At 36.8% G+C, this 20,817-nt stretch overlaps 1 protein-coding gene across 1 annotated transcript; it reads left to right on the plus strand.

Annotated features, from left to right (window-relative positions):
* Window positions 1-2,335: 2,335 nt before the first annotated feature.
* On the plus strand, window positions 2,336-11,810 carry LOC148083920 (chitin synthase chs-2-like). The gene is made up of 22 exons (XM_087786054.1): window positions 2,336-2,361; window positions 2,769-2,904; window positions 3,579-3,767; window positions 3,842-4,718; window positions 5,311-5,494; window positions 5,572-5,667; window positions 5,943-6,104; window positions 6,561-6,735; window positions 6,822-6,923; window positions 7,058-7,199; window positions 7,502-7,702; window positions 7,781-7,896; window positions 8,038-8,206; window positions 8,290-8,469; window positions 8,830-9,108; window positions 9,182-9,362; window positions 9,448-9,482; window positions 9,937-10,001; window positions 10,177-10,287; window positions 10,472-10,680; window positions 10,750-10,843; window positions 11,324-11,810. The coding sequence occupies exons 1-22, from the start codon at window positions 2,336-2,338 to the stop codon at window positions 11,435-11,437; spliced, it is 3,843 nt and encodes a 1,280-aa protein (XP_087642180.1). The 3' UTR covers window positions 11,438-11,810.
* The last annotated feature ends 9,007 nt before the right edge of the window (window positions 11,811-20,817 follow it).

Consider the following 20,817-nt stretch of genomic DNA (forward strand, 5'->3'; position numbering starts at 1 on the left):
TGTTAAAATTTAGCTATATTTCAATTTATATAAAGACACTTTTGGATGAAGAAGTAATTTATTGTTTATATCTGCTTCGCACGTGACCTCCGGGAAGGAAAAACTGATCATAATGACCTTCATCTTCTGATTCATTCTACAAACAATCTTGATAAGGATGAAGTCACGTGAAATTAAACACATCCTCCTTGACGGTATTTTTTTAATGATGTTACTATTTTTAAATTTAAGTTACAAACCTTCAACCTTTTGCCCACGGTTCTTCTTGGCTTAAGATGTTGGAAATAATTTTCCACGTGGAATTTTGTCACGTTTTCTTCACAAAGAACTGCTATGGTTCTGTGAGTAACATGTTTACTACAATAAAACAAATAAAAGTTAATTGCCCTATTTAAATGATCATTATTCTTTTATTCATTCAATTAAATATTTTCCTCTACCAAAGGGAAACTTCCTTCCCTGAGTGACCTCACCCTTCGATAGTGACCTGTTTGGTTTAGGAACCTTTAATGACTCATAATAAAAATAAAAACATCCAAGCAGCATTGAAACTCGAAAAGGTTTCCTGGTTTCGGTTTGTATAAGTGATTATTTAAAAAAGAAGAAGAAACAATGGGTAAAACTAAATTACAGTCACAGTTGTAACAAAAATTGCTTTAATCCAACTTTCTCCTCTTATTCAGAAGTTCAAAATATTAGGAGCTTATATCTAAAACCAGTTAATTAAAATAAAACATTTAGAATTTCTTGAAGGACAGGAAAAATAATTCCTCCATTTTGAAATTTAAATGCATTCAAGTATCATAGCATACTGGAATACATGTGTGTATCACACCATAGGGACACTACTTAAAGTGAAGGTTCACCACTGATTCAAATTCACTCATTTTCTACTCAGCCTCATGTTGACTAAGGGTTGGGATTATTTTCAGAGTAATTTGTTCCTTTTTAATTTCATAGACAAAAATGTATATTAATTTTAATGTAACAACTGGAGCTCGGTTGTCTTCGTCTTCATCTTTTACCAAAAAGACACACTTGAAAACATCCAAATACCTCCATACATTTTAACGTCTATCTTGTATTGGATCTTTTTTTTGGGAACAACCCCTAATGGCGAGGCTTCAATAGAAGATGGAAATTATAGATGAGCACCCTGGAGGTATTTGGATGTTGCTGTTTTTTTAACAATATATTTATTGATTGATGTATCACGTCAAATACAAAGTTCACAATAATCTATAGATTTTTTTGTTTTATTTTCACAAAAAAATACAAAACAATAGTAAAGACAAGTGTACAAATAACAGTACAAATCATTAGGAAAGAAGAAAAACCCCCAAAATAATAATAATAAAGAAAATAAAAATGAAATCAATACAGTGGAATATTCACATATGTGGAAAACCATGGACTTGTAAAAATAATACTTCTTTACAGAGTAGGTATACCAGGATGGGAGAATCACAGTCTAGCTGCTGTAAAGTCCAAAAAACAGAAGCCACATTTTATCAAATTTGTCCAAGGAACCTCTTACAATAAGCCTGAGTTTTTCTAATTTAAGTTTGTCCAGTTCAGTAAACTAAGCCTTCGAGCAAGAATCGGAGTCAAGAACGCCATCCTGAATTTACCACCTCATAGTGGACTGTTGTCGACCCCAAATATACCAAGCGTAAGGTCAGGACTAACATCATGACCTGTTACATGTGTCCAAGGGTGGCAGGATGTTGCTTGCATCTGTCACAGATAGGGTCCACATTAGGGTAAAAAAAGCACTATATAAATACAAATTACTTACTTACTTACTTACTTATCCAAGTTTAACAAAGATGAGGACGATGACAATTTGAACACTAGTCACTAAATTAGCATGGACATACATTTTTGTCTATAACTCATAAAAGAAACAGATTACTCTGAAAATATCCCAACCCTTAGTCCACATGAGGGTGAGTAGAACATTTGTGAAATTTGAATTTTGGGTGAATTATCACGTTAAGGTACGACACAAATCTGATAAAAAAAATAGAGAAGGCTGCTCACACCTGTTAAGTCGCATCAGAACATACGGATGAATTAACTATATAATAATACAATAACATCAATAATACTTATTTGAATTATATAATCATGTTCATCAAATGCAGATTTGTGAAAGGAAATTAGATGAAGTCACTAGATTGCATCTTAATTGAGCTGCTCATTCTTTGTGGTCAACCAATGAGTGAGCTGCTTCTCCTGGGAGTGGCCTCAGAGCTCAGGTGCGTCTTAAAGCTTTTTCTATAAATCATTTTATAACAGGAGAAGACAAGACACTTCACTTCAAACAACAAACATGGACGAGTCCGAAGATATGCCAAAGTAAGTTTTTTTTATTTTTCCTTTTCATTATTTCATCTTAACTCTGCTTGATGACCTTCATATGTGTCAGTTATAGACAGTTATAGAGTATGATATTATGATTTGAAATATATGTTCTATATATATTCTATATACCTAGTTTTTTTTCTTTTACCATGTCTTTTGAAACAGCTGTCTATGTATTTATTTCTCATTAATAATAATATTTCCATTATTTTGGGACAGGAATAGAAAATATATCTTTATTACATCAAAGTCTAATCTAAATAATTGAATTAGATTAATAACAATAAATCAAGGATTTCTAAGTAAATGTGTTGTACTTTTATTGTTAATGCTCCCAATTAACATTATTATTATTATTATTAATATTATAACTGTTTTCAAAATTCTGTTCATTATCACAGGAGGCCCTGGGACACTTGTCGGGAAGTCCCGATCATTGAAGACGAACAAACACCATGGAAACTTATCAAACTTATGAAAATAATCTCTATGATATTTGTTGGGGTGATAGTGTTTGGACTGGCACTCTGTAGCAAGGTAGGACTTTTGTTTAATTATTTGATCTGTCATTTAATGTCATGATCCTTTTTTCTTTTTCATTTCCTTTATTCACATTTATTGTTTTTCATGTATTGTTTTTTTATAAAAAAAAAAATGTTTTGCTTTTTTGTATATATACAATGGGTGAAAAATATAGGACCACCCATTTTAGTAGATAAATAAATATCGATACTGTTTTTTTTTTTTTTTTTTGTTCTATTCTACACTTACCTATATTTTCTGCTCTCTGAGAAGGTCTGGTTTGAAAGATATCAATATTTTAGAATCCAGCGATGGTTATTTGGTTGTTACTAATTTCACAAATAGTGTTCATAAATAATGTTATTATTTAATTCCTGACTTTCTTTGTTAATGCACCAACTTCTAGCTGGAACTTTTAGTATTTAAACTCATGAATGCTGACTTTTTAAAAAAGTTTTATTTTTAATTTAAAGGGATCTTTCGAAAACATAGTGATAATGACAGCTTATGATGACCAACCACCACTTAATTATTAATTGTGTTAGATGAGAATGTTCTTTCTTGTCTTTTTTTCCCCTAAACTTGACACACCCACTGTTATTGCACCGCCCAGGCCAGCGCAGATAAAACTTTTTTTGTTACATTGAGAACCTTCATGTCTGTAATTACTGTTTTTTCTTCTTTTCCAGACATCATTCCTCCTTCTCATCACATTAGCACATGATGGGACAAAGATCATTGTGGCTGAAGAAAAACCTGTGGTGTACTTGTGTATTGCCTGTGCTCTCATTACCTCAAGTGTCCTTCTCTTCCTCAAAAGCATGTGGAAGGCCTGCTACAAAACCTCCAAGCTACCCGACAAAGCAACAATCGCCTTTGTGAGACATTTTACACTTTTATGCCAAAAACCCCACTATATGCCTCATTTCTCATATTCTTACTTCTTCTCCAGGTTCTGTTCTTTGAGTTTTTGGTGTCTCTGGGAGCAGCGATTCTCACCATCGTGGCCATGCCACACTTTGACATTGTGACCAACGTAACCATCCTGAATGGTGTAGGGATCCTCTCTGCACTCCTACAGGTCATCTCTCAGTGCTCGGCCAAGGAGACGAACCGCTACCTGGTGCCTTCTATCACCTCAGTAGGCCTTCTGCTACTGGGCTTCGTCCTTTTCCTCGTCCTGTACATCACCAAAGATCCAACCAATACTAAGATGCTAATATGGATCGGTCTGGCTGTTGGATCTTGCTTCCTGATCTCCTTCAACTGGTGGGAGAACTACTTCCGACTGATCAGTGAGAACAGTCGTTCTGTCATCCTCAAGAAGATTTGCAAAGACGTGACCAAATGTGAGAACATCCTCAACATGCTCTCCAGCCTGCTCAGAATCGCAGTGACCGCCAGCGTGCTCGGCGCCTATGTACCTTTGTCAAAACTGGACTGGGATGTCGTGACGTCCATCTCTCGTCGAGAGACCAAGATCATAGCTATCATCATCGGAGTGCAGCTCATCTCCTCTGCGCTGTGCCATTGGTTCTCGCTGGTGGCCTGTAAGATGCACGTTCTACGCCGATGCTTCGTCCTGCCACTGTACTTCGCCTCCCTGTCAGTCATGGCCCTGCTGGTGGTCCCAGTTATTGTCTTCTACTACGACCACAGAGCAAGCCTCAACGGGACTCAGATCAACTTCACTGGCTACTGCTATGATGTCGTCTACCCCAGAAACCAGAGCCTGAGCGGAAGCATGTTCCCTCATCTGGTTTACGATGTGACACACACTCTGTGTTTCCTGGACATGTCCAAGATGTTCGACATCGGAGTACTGACAGGTAAACATACTCAGTATTTGTCTGTATTTTTCCACGTGATCTGTTTTCTGTCAATCTAGTCACTTACACGATCTACCACGAAAACCTGCTTTGGATACAATACACTAACTCTAGCTAATTATCCCAATCCTAGGTTTCGTTACTGTTAACATTATTTTGTTATGATTAATTTAAATACCTTTTAATTGAAAGAGTCATCTCCCTACGATTTAATTTGAGAAGAGGAAAACCCAGCCCTAAATAAAAGCAGATTAAGTAGCTCTATTGTCCATACAATTAACCATAATTACTATCACTAAGGAGGGTTGTACTTGCCAAAAACAAATACAGAGATTATAACACGTTCAATGAATGGAAAAAAAACAGATGTGTTTCATGTGGATTCAGGTTTTAGGAAGATTTTAAAAACGTTATCCTTCTTCAGCTTTAACTAAATTTAGCGCCTCAGCGTAAATATCAGGTTTTTCTCGACAGACTTGTTTTTAGGCAAAACTGGTTTGGAATCATGATGTTTCACGAACCGTTGGTTGACAATTATTATGTTGGTGAAGATGTCTGTCAGTCCCGTTTAACTCAAACGTTCACTTTACAGGGTCGGCAGTGTCCTGGTGGCTCGGACTCGTACTGGCAACTGTCCACTTGTGGTTCATCAACCTTAACCGTATTCAGAGAACCCAAGACCTTTTTGTCAGGAGACTGTATGAAGGTGCCTTCATAGAACAATCCCTTCTCCTAAACACTCGTTTCAACATCCAGACCAAAGACCGTCAGAAGAAGTACGTCACGAAACAAATCAAGGAATAAATGTTTTGAATTTGGAAATGCCAGCTAACAGAATGTACGTCTCCTGCAGATTCCGTAACGATGGACCAGTTATGTTGTATCTGTGTGCAACCATGTGGCACGAGACCTACGACGAGATGTTGAACATTATTATTTCAATATTCAGGTGAGAGGATCAATTGCACTATTTTGATTGGGTAAAGATAGATTTATTATTAACCCAAAATTCTAACCCATGATCTGTTTTCCCAGATGTATTTTTATGAATTTAATTATCTACACTATTGAAATAATTATATTTTCCCAACATTTTATTCTATTTGATACTAATCTGTTTCTATCTTCCATTTTAGTATTTTACTTTATATTAAGAATTTAAAAAATAAATATATCATATATCATTATCGCTTCATAATTTATACTCATCTTCTTGGTTTCCAGATTGGACAAATACAGACCCATTGAAGAAAAACGCCACCATGACTTTACTTTTGAAGCACATATCTACTTTGATGATGCTTTCAGCGACATTGAAGGACATGAAGGACGGGCCCTCAACGAATATGCTAGGAACCTGGCGAAGGTTTTCGTTGAAGTTTACCGGTAAAAACCCATCTAAAGTTTGTCTCATGCTCCCTCCACGAACATAAACCCAATGTTTATCTTTCAACACCTTCAGATTAAGTGGTCACATTCAACTATTTCATGTATAAAGGGATTGTTCATCTTAAAATGGTTTGAAATGAGGAATCAATACACGTAGTACTGGATTATTGGAGAATCCAAAATAGATTTATTGGAGTAATTCTTAAAAAAAATGCAATTCACATGCTCAATCAAGGTGACCAGGTAAAATAATAGTAGGAATTATCCTCCATTAGTAATCATTGACAAAGGAAAGACTCAACTGGATACAAAACACACATGTTTTAAAGGCAGAAAGTGTCTGTTTAAGGGAAAAATAAATGTCAAAGTGTTCCTAGTCCTTTTACGGAACCACTGAAGCTCCTTCTCTTCAATCCTCCAATTTATTCACACAACTCATTCTGTCTCCTCCAGCATCTTCACCAACATAGATAGAGACTTCTTCAGAAAGCAGCAGCAGATCCCAGACCAGGTGCTAGTGAGGACACCGTACGGCGGTCGTCTTGTTATCCAGATGCCTCATGGGAATAAGATCTTAGTTCATTTTAAGGACAAAAGTCTTATCAGACACAAGAAGAGATGGTCACAGGTGGGAATTTCGCACACACATGCTGGCTTACTTCCAAAGGATTTTACATTTTAAAATTTATTTTTTATCTCTTTCCTTTTTACCAGATCATGTATCTCTACTATCTTTTCGGCTGGAAATTGATGAACAAATACTTTGTGCGTTTGACCAAAGGAGAGAACGAGCAGGACCTGGCTGAAGAGGCGAAGGTATTACTATAATAAATATTTGATATTGACTATTGACTATATGAAAATATTCATTTTACGTATATCAAATGCTTTTTTTTCTTTGAAAAATATAAGGATGAACTCTCATTTGAGCTTTGACCATGTATTCCCAGAGAGAGAAGTGCAACACCTACCTGCTGGCCTTGGATGGAGACACTGACTTCCAGCCTGCTGCTGTCGTGCTGTTGATCGATCGGCTGAAGATGTATCCACGAGTGGGAGCTGCATGTGGCAGGATTCACCCCACAGGATCAGGTGAGCACATCCTTCATATCGAGGAGACAGGATATTTAAACAAACAATTAAAATAAATAGTGATAGTAAAGTGCAATTATCATATAAGATAGGTAAGTAAATAAATAGTTTAATAGAATCAAGTCAGCTCAACAGGTCTGGAAGTAAGTCTTCTAGAAGAAATAATTACCTAAATGACTTTTTCTTTATTTCTTTTCACACAACAAAAACATAAGTAGCTGGAGCTCTATCCATTCAGCTAGTCATGTAGTTGTTACAAATGTATAACAGAAGTGTTGACTTGAGCATCATTTCTCCTGCAGGCCCTGCCGTGTGGTTCCAGAAGTTTGAATATGCGGTCAGCCATTGGCTACAGAAGACAGCAGAGCATGTGTTCGGCTGCGTTTTCTGCAGCCCCGGCTGCTTCAGTCTGTTCCGAGCTGAGGCTCTGATGGATGACAACGTGATGAAGAGATATGCCACAAAGTCCACGGAAGCTAGCCACTACATCCAGTACGATCAAGGTAAAGAACTCTTAGACTCTTAAGAAGACTCTTTAGGTGTTTGTGCCCAACAATGTTTGATGGGTCTGAACATTACAGGCGAGGACCGCTGGCTGTGCACGCTGCTGCTGAAACAGGGCTGGAGAGTGGAGTATAATGCTGCTTCTGATGCCTACACAAACGCTCCTGAGGACTTTAAAGAGCTCTACAACCAGGTAGTCTTTCACTCAAACCTTTTCGGTGTTCAGTAGTTAAGGGTAAAATATAAATCTTCTACTCTTCCTAAATATGTCAAAAAGGATATTTAATTGGCTGTTTTTGATGCAACAAAAAGTAACATGTTTGATATATTTCAGCGGCGGCGTTGGGGTCCGTCCACCCTGGCTAACGTCGTGGACATCCTTGGAGCCAGCACAATTGTCACGAAGCGGAACTCGTCCATCTCCAAGCCCTTCCTGCTCTACCAGCTCTTCATGCTCATCTCGGCTATTTTGGCACCAGCAACCATTTGCCTTTTGATTGCTGGTGAGATAAAATGAACACACAGTCCCTTCATAAGAAACACATTTTCTTTGCCAATTAAAACTTCTTCTTTTTTTTTTTCTTAGGGAGTATTGGGTTTGTCTTGGAAATAGATGCTAGCTGGGCCCTAGTCTTGGCAGTGATACCTCCTGCTATCTACTTGATCCTCTGCTTCAAGCTAAAGTCTGACACACAGATTTTAATCGCAGGCATCTTGAGTGTCCTCTACTCTTTCCTCATGTTGGTGGTCTCCATGTCCATAATCGGTAAGTCAAGTTGAAAAACGTAAAAGTACAACAGTTACAACTAGATATATTGTCTGTGTCATTAAGGAAACACTTTCAAGCTACCAAGAGAATAAAAAGTCACTGTGATATACTTTAGGAATAACAAGACTATGTCTCTTGGGAGAAGGAAAACTCCTCCTACATGATAGTTACTATTTATCAACTGCTCTGGACTGGTTTTGAAATTCAAAATGTTCAAGATTTAAACCAATTTTCAAGATCACCTTCCTTCCCTTTTAACTACGTTACCACATATGATCTGCCATAAACTGGATAGATGATAATCTTTCTGTATTCCAACACACTCGTCCTCACAATAATTCTACGATCTACTTTCAGGTGCCATGATTAAGGACCAAACCATCCTCACCCCCAGCAGCATCTTCGTCCTGGGCATGGCTGCCATCTATATCTTCACAGCCATGATGCATCCGCAGGAATTTCACTTGGTCTTCTACGGGTTATTGTACATCATCTGCATCCCAAGCGCCTACATGCTGCTGATCATCTACTCCATGTGCAACATGAACAATGTATCCTGGGGGACTAGGGAGACAAAACCAGCAAGTGGTGCTCCCACTCCCCAAGAAGACAAAAAACTAACCACCTCAGAGAAGAGTAATTACAATTGTATCTTAAGGGTTGCAAAAATGTACATGGTAGCTAATTGTATCATGTCTTATATTCACAGCCAAAAAACATCTGTCAAAGTTTTGCGCGTGGTTTAAATGTTGCAAGAAACCCTCCACGGAACCTTTAACCCAGGCCGTCGTGACCCAAGAAAACCTGATCCAAGAGCCACAGCAGCAGATTCCCGGACCACTGAACACAATCGTTGAAGATGAAGATATCCCGCAAGACACAGAGCAATGGTATTGTTTTTTCTTATATGTATATAGACGAAATTAAACTGAAAGCCAAACAGTTTAGTTTTTAATTTCATTTTTTGATTTTCAGGGAGGACGTTAAAACAGTCAACCTTCCTGTCCACTGTAGGTCCCTATTTATCTTTCAGTACGATTACTAACCCTTCCCCTACCCCTTCCCCTAACCCTGACCCTGACCCTGACCCTAACCCTAACCCTAACCCTAACCCTAACCCTAACCCTAATTCTAACCCTACCCCTACCCTACCCCTAACCCTAACCCTAACCCTAACCCTGACCCTGACCCTGACCCTGACCCTGACTCTGACCCTTCCCCTTCCCCTTCCCCTTCCCCTTCCCCTTCCCCTTCCCCTTCCCCTTCCCCTTCCCCTTCCCCTTCCCCTTCCCCTTCCCCTGACCCTGACCCTAACCCTGACCCTAACCCTGACCCTAACTCTAATCCTACACCTAACCTTGATTTAAACATTTTAAAATGTGTGCACAGTAGAAATACAGTGACATTGGTTGTGGTTCAGTATATAAGAAAAATGTGTTTCAATCACTGTGTCTTCTTTTCCAGGCTGGGTCACAGATTTACAAAACTACTCTGACGACATGAACCTGCAGGAGGAGTTTCTTGAGCCGGTGCGTTCGTGTCATTTCTCAGGAAGATTTTCGTGACCTCGTTAGAGTGTTTTTTTTAAATTAAACTTGACAACTTTAACTTGACAATAAATCAAATCAGGCCTGTGTTGTGCCCTCAGAGGTGATTGTTGCAATTAACTGAGCTGAACGGAATGTGCTTGGTTTCCTGGTGCAGGAGGAAGAGAATTTCTGGAGGGAGCTGCAGGAAGAGTATCTGAAACCACTTGATTATGACAAGGCGCAGCAGGAAGCGATTGCTAGTGACCTGAAAGAACTGAGAAACAAGGTAATACACAAGACTTGATATTTGAGTTGTATGAAAACATTTAATTTAATTTGAGGGTTAAATGTTTATTTTTGGATCGTGAAAAGACAAAATACTTACTCTGATTCAAGACAGAAGAATTTGTTTCCATAGCCTCACCTTTCCCTGGTCTGTGACCGTCAAATAAATGTTAACAAATCCACAGATCACCTTCGTCTTCTTCCTCATCAACGGGCTGTGGCTGGCAGCGACTTTAACCCTCCAGATCCTCGACACCCCCATCTACATCCCTAAAGTCAACTTGGATCTGGAATACACGGGAGAAAACATCCAACTCGAACCAATTTCTTTCATGTTCATCGTGGGTTTTGCCACGTCGGTCGTTGTCCAGTTTTTCGGGATGTTTTACCACAGGTAATAGAGCAGTCGCGATAGATGGTAGTCCATTTAAAACCTAACGTGTCGCTTCCTCTATATCTCCAGGTTAACAACGCTGATCCATTACGTGGCCTTCCTTGACACGGAGTCCAAAGATCGAACACCGGAATTGGAGATCTTGCACATCAAAGAGAAGAAGGTAAACTTCCAGAATATTGAAATGACAAGGAAAACGTGGTTTGCTGTGTAGCTTTGAAAGGTCTTCTTCTCTCCTAGTGTCTCCATCTCTAAAAGTGGTCAATTGAAATAAATATCAGGAAATTTACCTTAATGTAATGTTATGTTTTGCCCTATATTTTTAATCCAAGGTTTTTCCAGTTATCACTCTCTCAACCATGCACTCAAACAATATATATGACTTAAAAGGTTATTATTAGTCTCAAAGGGCGCCTTTCGGTGTACAGCACGTGTCGTTTTTGCGCTTAATCTCAAATACCTGAGACTTAATTGATGCAGAGGTTAATACAGGCAGCAATCAACTCACAATTATTTTCCAGGTGTGTTCTCTAAGTGGCCAATTAATAAAAAAAACAACACAGAGACGAAATGTTTTGGAGCAACATGCAAGCAGGTGTGGTCAGATGTTTGTCACACTAACATTTATCATGACTCCACCCAGGAGGAACCAGTTTCGGGCGCAGCCTGGCAAGTGGACTCCGACATTGAGGACAGCTCCTTCAACGATAGTGATATGAGCTTTGAAGAAGAAACCATCGACATGCCAAATGTTTAAAAGACAAAAATTTGAACACAAAAAAAAACTTTGTGTCTTGTAGTGTACATATTGTAAATACTTTTTATGTGTTTTAAAGATGTATTTATGAATATTTTTTAATGATAAGTCCACAGAAAAAAATGATAAATGTTGAATTATTCAGCTTGAAAAAAAAACATCTCAGGGAATCATTCTAAATATCAATTTAAATGATGGGTTTTCTTTTTTTGTAGCGTCACCTGAAGTTGCAGCCGCATCATTGCGCCCGACTAAGTAATGTTGTAGTTTACTGAGGTTCATGAAGTAATTTGAAGTGCAATATTTTACATGGTTTATAGTTTTTAATGAAGGAGTGTACAAATGACCCCAAAAAGAACTTGAAATGAAGAAAAAACCCTTTTCCTCAAGTGTGTTTATGTGTGTTTTCTTTATCCTGCTACACTTTTCTGCACAACAATGTGAAACTGAATCTGCAGTTTTACAAGAGAAAAGTGTGATAATGTGACATTGTTATGACTTGTTTTGATCATTTATTGTTTTCATGTTCAAATGCTCAACAAAAAGCACTTTCTAATAAAATACTTTTTAATAAATAAATCTGTTTTTGGACTCATTGACTTAAAAAAGAAGGTATTTACCTTACGCCTTTTGTGTCAAGTTCACAGGTCACTATTTAAGCCCAAGATGTGTTTCTTTTCCTAGTTTGTATTTTTACAATTTTATATGACCTCATCTTAGCTTTGAGCTGCTTTTAGTCACTTTTAGTGTTTTGTATGTGTGTGTCATATTTTCCTCTTTTATTCGAATAACTATTGAAAATTATTGTTATTATAACAGTGACGGTAAGAGGCAGAAATAGTGTGTTACATAATCCAAGGTTATTTGAAGAGAAGTGACCATTTAAAGCTGGTACGTTAATAACACACCTGTTATGCACACTTGCGTTTTTAATTTGTCACGCCCAAATTTAAATGGCTATTAACATCTCCAGCCAAATGTGCGTAAACAACTCCTCCTCACGCGAGTGAGGCGAGTTGTCACGACAAATGACGAGCCGAAAAGTAATTGGTGGAAAGATAAAGGACAATGACGATCATGAGCAGCGTCTGAGAAATATTCTTGGGTCAACCTCATGGCACCAACCTGGTCTGATCTGGATCTTTGTAGGTGAATCTTACTACTTGAGCAGGGATTTCTGTCAAAATGAATGCTGGGAAATTCATTTCGGAGACCTAGGAATGATAACAGCCGTCAAAAATATGGGCCAGAATCCTGGAACAGGATGGTAGTAGAAATGAGGCTTGAGTACACACAGAGGAGATGGAGACCATGGATCTGGAGTCTGACTTATTGTAGTTTGACCGGCTTTCTCACACGCGAAAGTGCCTCTAAAGGCCAGGACACCGACAGAAATGCAGTAGCCCGACTGCTGATCAGTCAGCTACTGTCGCCCTGAGTCAGTCAAAAAAATGCCTCGGAAGACACCAAACCGACGCCGACTGGAGTCTACGATCTACACGTGCACGAGATGTGATGCTCCCCTGTAACAGTGGGTGGCGCTCAGCTAGCACTTGACTAATCAGAGTGGCCATTGAGACCAACAGAAACTGATCGATTCTGCATGTGAAATCGGCCAAAACAAACCCCTCCACGACTGATGACGGCACAGGACACACCAAACCGATTACAGTCACCAACATCGCCCAATGCCGTGCGACAGCTGATTATTATTATTAGGAAATATGTTTTGTGTTTCCATAACCCAATGTTTTCCAACCCTGAGTTTCGGCAGCGAGTTTTTGTTATTAATCTTCCATGAACCGGTATCACTTCTATGGAAAGATCAAGAATAGTTTCTCTCGAATGATGCGACTCTGATGCTCATTACACAAATGTCATAGTAATTGTGAAAAGTGTCTCTAATTATCCATGGAACGAACATACCTACTTTGAATTTCTGTGAGGTGATCAACCTCACATGTACAAGATAGAAAAACAAAAACTTGTATCAGGATGTTATCTAACCCTCGTCAATAGGTTCCCATGGTGATACATACTGTAGAGCTAGCCTGCCACAAACCAGGCTACGTTTTAGAACATAAAGACACAAAGAGCAACATGATATTGCTTCATTGAATAAGGATAAATCAGGTAAATTGCTTCTTTCAAAACTAAACTACATCAGCTTGGCAATTTGAGAGGACTTCACACCATTAGTAGAATCCGAAGTTATGCCTAGATAACTTTAACTTTAACTTCAACAACCTCAAACTAAGATTTCGATAATGGTTAAAACTAAGGCAAAGATGAGCTTTTCTCCACCTCAGCTTTCGTATGGAGTTAGACCAAAAAGATGGTTCACTAAAAGAAGCACCAGAAACTCTTCTCACAAAATCCCAACAATTATTGGATTTTCTGATGTATAAAATTCCGATTTAGAATCAGATTTAAAGTATGTTGATATTAAAACATCCAGAGAAACTGATTAGTTTAATAGTCATTACAGTTATATATATTTATAAATGTTTTATGGAGAATTTTTTTAACAGTTGTCTGTGTTACCTGTACAATTAACTCGATTTTGCACGTCTGTTTCTGTAAATACTGATATTGATTGAATATAATTTATTTTATTTGGTTCATTCATTGACAGTTATGTACACATTTAATGAACTAAAATATATAAAACTAAATAACCTTGACACCCTGACATCAACAATTACCATTATATCGTAACTATATCTAATTTGAATTTGTCATTTAGAAAATGACTATATGTCATTTTATTTACTCATGTCATGATGTTATCTAAATTATTACCACATATTGCTTCTCTGCTTATTACAAAAATGATCTTGTCATCATTTCACAACGAGACTTTTTCGATATGAGCTTATAGGGAATGTTGTGAAAGAAATGTGCATAGACTTCAGTACAATTAAAATAAATGGTTTAAAGTATGCAGACGAACAACTCTGTAAAAGTTCATTAAAGTGTTCACACGCTAAGCACAGAGACCCTAAAGGTTAACAAATCATGACACAGCTAATGCGAACCAAAACAAGTTCACAAAGTAACAAAATGAGTTCACAAGAACGGCAAATGTCAAAAGTACCAGGAGTCAAATCCATGTACAAAAAAAAAAAATAACAGACAAAGAAGGAACAATGTAAAAGTGCAAAGAAGGTCTACATTCTGGCATCCATTGTTCTGAAAAAATGCTGTGTACTTATCATAGTATAGAGATTAACATCATGATCTGCTCCCATCTTAACGTGGAGTGTTTGAGGATTCGTTCTTTTATACCTTCTATTGTCATCTTGTCACAGCGAGTCATCAGAACGTTAATCACTGAGGTAGTTCTAGGTCACGATATCAACTTTTATCCACTTTGATTTGGAGCCAATCGTCCAGTGGGCCACATTAAATGACTTGGCGGGCCAGATTTGGCCCCCTGGACATCTGCTGTTGAATAAAGAAAATCGAACGTGAGAAAAGTTAGTGGCAAAGAACAATAATCAACAACTAGCTGCTGTAGCTCAGAGTTTTCAGCCACAGCAAATGTGTTTTATTGCAGTCCAAGCTAAACTTTAGAGGACTGAATATCCCAGATTCTACTGTGATCTTATTGGCTTACAGCAGGTTATGATATTAACTAGTAGCCAAGCTGTTATATTCACCAAACACAATGTTTATTCTCATTTGGAAAAAACTTTTTTTTGGAGCTTCTTAGTGGCTAAATGTTATTGTTTGAACCACAAAATGTTTAGTGACTGTTATTCCTGACTTATCTACATGTGTGTCCATCTATGTGTTTGTGTAACAGGTGTTAATACAATTGAAAAATAATTTTAATCATATAATATTTCGGAAGATATGATCAACGCTTGCATCACCGTCTGGATCTAGGAATCTTTTGAAGATTCCCAGACAAGAGAGATCTGCGGCATCGTGATCAGAATTAATAAAATACCTCCTTGTTACCTAATTGTGTTGTTCTTTAGTCCACATTGTTTTAAAGTTACCAAAGAAGTCCGCTCGAAAATGATTGATCTCCATCTAAAAGTCTTTCTGGCGTGTTGAGAATCTCAGCTGAGACCGACTGGTCGTCAAGAATATTTTTTTCAAATGACACAACAATGGCTGGGATCCCTTCAGAGGGAGAACTAAGCTGCTTGGTGGACGTCTGCGTTCTCTTAGTGCTTTTCTAGTTGGCCATCTCTTTTGTTAACGATGAGTCAGACGTAGCTCACAATTGTGAATAAAGATAATTAATGTGACATTTCCATTGTTATTGACAGTAAATATAATGATTGTCCTATTGTTTAGATTTGGCTTTCTTACAACATAAAGGGCATGTACGACAAGAACAAGACCAAGAGATATAAAAACCAAAAAACATGGCGTTTTTTTAATTCTTATTTATTACATAACTCAGTTCGGTGCCTCAGTTCCCAGCCATGACATTTTTCATACATGTGAGGCATGTATTTTTGATACATGTAAAGGACAATGATCGCCAGCTTGTCAGCTGTTCAAAAGTACTTTATTGGTCTTCACCTCCTGTTTTTTATTCGATTTTATCCATTTTTTAAACATTATTATACTTTGTGTAATGTGATTAGGTAGTGTGGATCAAGTTAAGTTAAGATATATCTTTATATATTATTCTACACATTTGGAAAACTCGAGTTACAGAAGTCCAGCATTTTCTTTTTCATTTTACAGATCCAGTAACTGATTTAACCCTTTCTTAAAAGAACGAAACGAATCTTGCTGGAAGATTAAAAAAAAACCCACACGACGCTTGTAAAAAACATGTATCTAGTAGATGTTTGTCGCCACCTTGTGTTGTTATAACCAGTTGAAGAACGAAATCCCAGATTTTTTTCATCTTTTCTAGACAAAATTATTTAATCAATTATCCAATTTATAAATGCATCTTAATATATATTTTAAGATTTCCAAATAGCTAATTCAACTTCTAAAATCATATTTGATAACAAGTTTTGGGGAAGAAAAATATGAAAATATGAGGTGGCAACGTGTTAGACTGAAGACCAGGCAGGTGTACATTTGGACACTAGAGGGGGCTGCTTTCACAGCGACTTAGTCAAGAAAGGCAGTAAGTAGCACGTGACATAAAGGAATAAAAAGGAAGGCAACAAATACAAAAAAAAACACTGACATTCAAGAGTGCAACTAGACGAATATAAAGTGCATGAGTTGTGGTCACAGTAACAATTGAAAACAAACATACTCTTCAGTGAATTCTGTCTTGCTTGTAAGATAGAGAGGAAATCTCCCAGTAAAAAAAAAAACCTTGTAATTTAAGTTCAATTTAGAGAGTATTTCAACAAGGCTGTGGGAAGAGAAAGACATTTTTTTTAACCATTTTTGTCCGAACGCGTTGAGCAGACATGTTCAAAATATAATTGAAAAGTAAGGCTTAATGGCTTCTGGTTCGCTGAAGAAAAGTGCCTAAATAGGTAGGAACCAGGCCAAGGAAAGCCTTATACACCAGAGTCATCCAGTGTGGGTAGCATCTAACAGACAGAGAGGACAGGGAAGCTTTGGCTTACAGTTCACATTAGTGTGTGAGGCAGCTACAGCCTATTGGTAAGAATGTCCCTGATATCAGGACCTTCCGAGCTCTGGGGCAGAAAGAAGACTATTAAAAAAAACAGCTTTACCACCAAAATTCCAACATGGTCTTTGAAAGAAATGTTTGTTTTTTTCCTCCGGAACAGACGAGTTCATTATCATCATTTTTTTGGATTTTCCTGAATTAAAAACAGTTTCAATTTCTCCAGCTTATTTTACATTTTCTCAAAGCTAAATTGCAAAATGTGAATGCTTGATCGATTGAATGTGAAGAACAATAAATGACAGTATCCTCAGCATAGCAATGGTGGCACTATACAAGTTTGCCCACAGTTTGTTGAGGATTGTAAACAAAATGGGTCCTAGGAATGACCCTCGAGGTACACCTTTTGTTACTTCAAGAAAAGTGTAACTAACTCCAGCCATTGTGTCCTATTTGGAAAAAAAATCCAAATCACTTGAAACTTCTTGGGCAGCAACATTGGCGCTGTGTTGCTTCCTACAACCTGATTCTGAGAGTGTAGAATGTTCATTTATCAATTACTTTCGCCATCATTAAACTCATTTAGCGTGGCACATTTATCAGTCAGATGACAATCTTTGACTAAAAAAAAGACCAGAAAGTCTTCTCACAAAATTCCAACAATTATTGGGATTTTTGGATTTTCTGATGTATAAAATTCAGATTTAGAATCAGATTTAAAGTATGTTGATATTAAAAGATCCAAAGAAAGTGATTAGTTTAATGGTCATTACAGTTATATATATTTATAAATGTTTTAATGGAGACTTTATTTTTAACAGTTGTCTGTGTTACCTGTACAATTAACTTGATTTTGCACGTCTGTTTCTGTAAATACTGATATTGATTGAATAGCCTTTATTTTATTTGGTTCATTCATTGACAGTTATGTACAAGTTTAATGAACTAAAATATATAAAACTAAATAACCTTGACACCCTGACTTCAAAAATTACCATTATATCGTCACTATATCGCATTTGAAATTGTCATTTAGAAAATAACTGTGTCATTTTATTTACTCATGTCATGATGTTATCTAAATTATTACCACATATTGCTTCTCTGCTTATTACAAAAATGATCTTGTCATCATTTCACAACAAGAATTTTTCTATATGAGCTTATAGCGAATGTTGTGAAAGAAATTTGCATAGACTTCAGTACAATTAAAATAAATGGTTTAAAGTATGCAGACGAACAACTCTGTAAAAGTTCACTAAAGTGTTCACACGCTAAGCACAGAGACCCTAAAGGTTAACAAATCATGACACAGCTAATGCGAACCAAAACAAGTTCACAAAGTAACAAAATGAGTTCACAAGAACGGCAAATGTCAAAAGCACCAGGAGTCAAATCCATGTACAACAAAAAAAAGAAGAACAGAAGAATAAAGAACAATGTAAAAGTGCAAAGAAGGTCTACATTCTGGCATCCATTGTTCTGAAAAAATGCTGTGTACTTATCATAGTATAGAGATTAACATCATGATCTGCTCCCATCTTAACGTGGAGTGTTTGAGGATTCGTTCTTTTATACCTTCTATTGTCTAACGTTAATCACTGAGGTAGTTCTAGGTCACGATATCAACTTTTATCTACTTTGATTTGGAGCCAATCATCCAGTGGGCCACATTAAATGACTTGGCGGGCCAGATTTGATCATTTAATCTGCTGTTGAATAAAGAATATCGAACGTGAGAAAAGTTAGTGGCAAAGAACAATAATCAACAACTAGCTGCTGTAGCTCAGAGTTTTCAGCCACAGCAAATGTGTTTTATTGCAGTCCAAGCTAAACTTTAGAGGACTGAATATCCCAGATTCTACTGTGATCTTATTGGCTTACAGCAGGTTATGATATTAACTAGTAGCCAAGCTGTTATATTCACCAAACACAATGTTTATTCTCATTTGGAAAAACATTTTTTGGAGCTTCTTAGTGGCTAAATGTTATTGTTTGAACCACAAAATGTTTAGTGACTGTTATTCCTGACTTATCTACATGTGTGTCCATCTATGTGTTTGTGTAACAGGTGTTAATACAATTGAAAAGGGGGAGAACTAAGCTGCTTGGTGGACGTCTGCGTTCTCTTAGTGCTTTTCTAGTTGGCCATCTCTTTTGTTAACGATGAGTCAGACGTAGCTCACAATTGTGAATAAAGATAATTAATGTGACATTTCCATTGTTATTCACAGTAATTATAATGATTGTCCTATTGTTTAGATTTGGCTTTCTTACAACATAAAGGGCATGTACGACAAGAACAAGACCAAGAGATATAAAAACCAAAAACCATTGCGTTTTTTTATTTTTATTTATTACATAACTCAGTTCGGTGCCTCAGTTCCCAGCCATGACATTTTTTATAGATTAGAGGCATGTTTACAAGTCATTGTAAGTGATGATGTTCATTCGATTTAATGTTCAAGCAAAGAGATGAGCATTAAATAAAAGTCGACTTCTGATAAATCATGAGCAGTGGCGGGAACAGGAAGGAAAGGGACCTTCTGAGGATACACCCTAACATCACCCATCAAGTTAAGACATGGTCACGGAAACCTCATTGCCGCAATGTCTGCTGGGATAAAAAAAAAAAAGGAAAATTAATCCATGTCGACCATTTTCGTAAAAAAAAAAAAAAAACTGACTTTTTCCCGAAATTTAAAAATAACGTCAAAATTCATGGACATTTAATGGGAAGATTGTGATGATTTTTAGATTCCAAAAAATGTTACATTGAGTTTTGAGAAATTATTATTGTGTAAATAAATAATTAATAAAGATTTTGAATTAACTCTAGATTTAAATGTACACAAATGAAAACCAACTTGTATGGAAAAAACAGTGTTGTTAAAGTTTTTTTTAATAATACTTATACAGTATGTGTGATTAGGACAAAATTCTACTTCATAAATTAAATACATTTCCAATAGAATGATTGATGCAAGTGGAAATACAATCCAGATCAAGGATTTTTTTTTTAAATAAATCAATTATACTATAATTTATATACATGACAGATCTGGGTTGAGGCTCACCTCAATATGATTGACTGGTAAAGTGGTTGTTAATCCATAGTTTTATGGTTAATTTTATGTCATGAATTAAACAAAATATTTTTGGAGTGTAGAAGTAAACTGGAGTACCTGAAGGAAATGAACATGGATCAAACATACAAACTTCTGAAAAAGGGTTGCCTCGAGAATCTACTGAAAATAATTTCAGAAAAGTTTTGATTTATTTCAAAACTTTATTGTTTAAAGTTATTACCTTTCTTGTTTTTGTTTGTCTTCCAAAGTAAAAAATGCACACGTGTCCCCAACATCTTAATTGTTGTTGGACTGGATCAGAATGTCGAAGCTGTCAATCATCATCGCTACATTTCAATTTGTCACTATCTAATTATCACCCTCGCGTAGGTTTCGTGGTTGTGTAACAGGTGTTAATACAATTGAAAAGGGGGAGAACTAAGCTGCTTGGTGGACGTCTGCGTTCTCTTAGTGCTTTTCTAGTTGGCCATCTCTTTTGTTAACGATGAGTCAGACGTAGCTCACAATTGTGAATAAAGATAATTAATGTGACATTTCCATTGTTATTCACAGTAATTATAATGATTGTCCTATTGTTTAGATTTGGCTTTCTTACAACATAAAGGGCATGTACGACAAGAACAAGACCAAGAGATATAAATACCAAAAACCATGGCGTTTTTTTTATTTTTATTTATTACATAACTCAGTTCGGTGCCTCAGTTCCCAGCCATGACATTTTT

Source organism: Callionymus lyra, chromosome 3 (assembly GCF_982586985.1).
Source record: "Callionymus lyra chromosome 3, fCalLyr1.hap1.1, whole genome shotgun sequence".
Classification (NCBI taxonomy): Eukaryota; Metazoa; Chordata; class Actinopteri; order Syngnathiformes; family Callionymidae; genus Callionymus; species Callionymus lyra.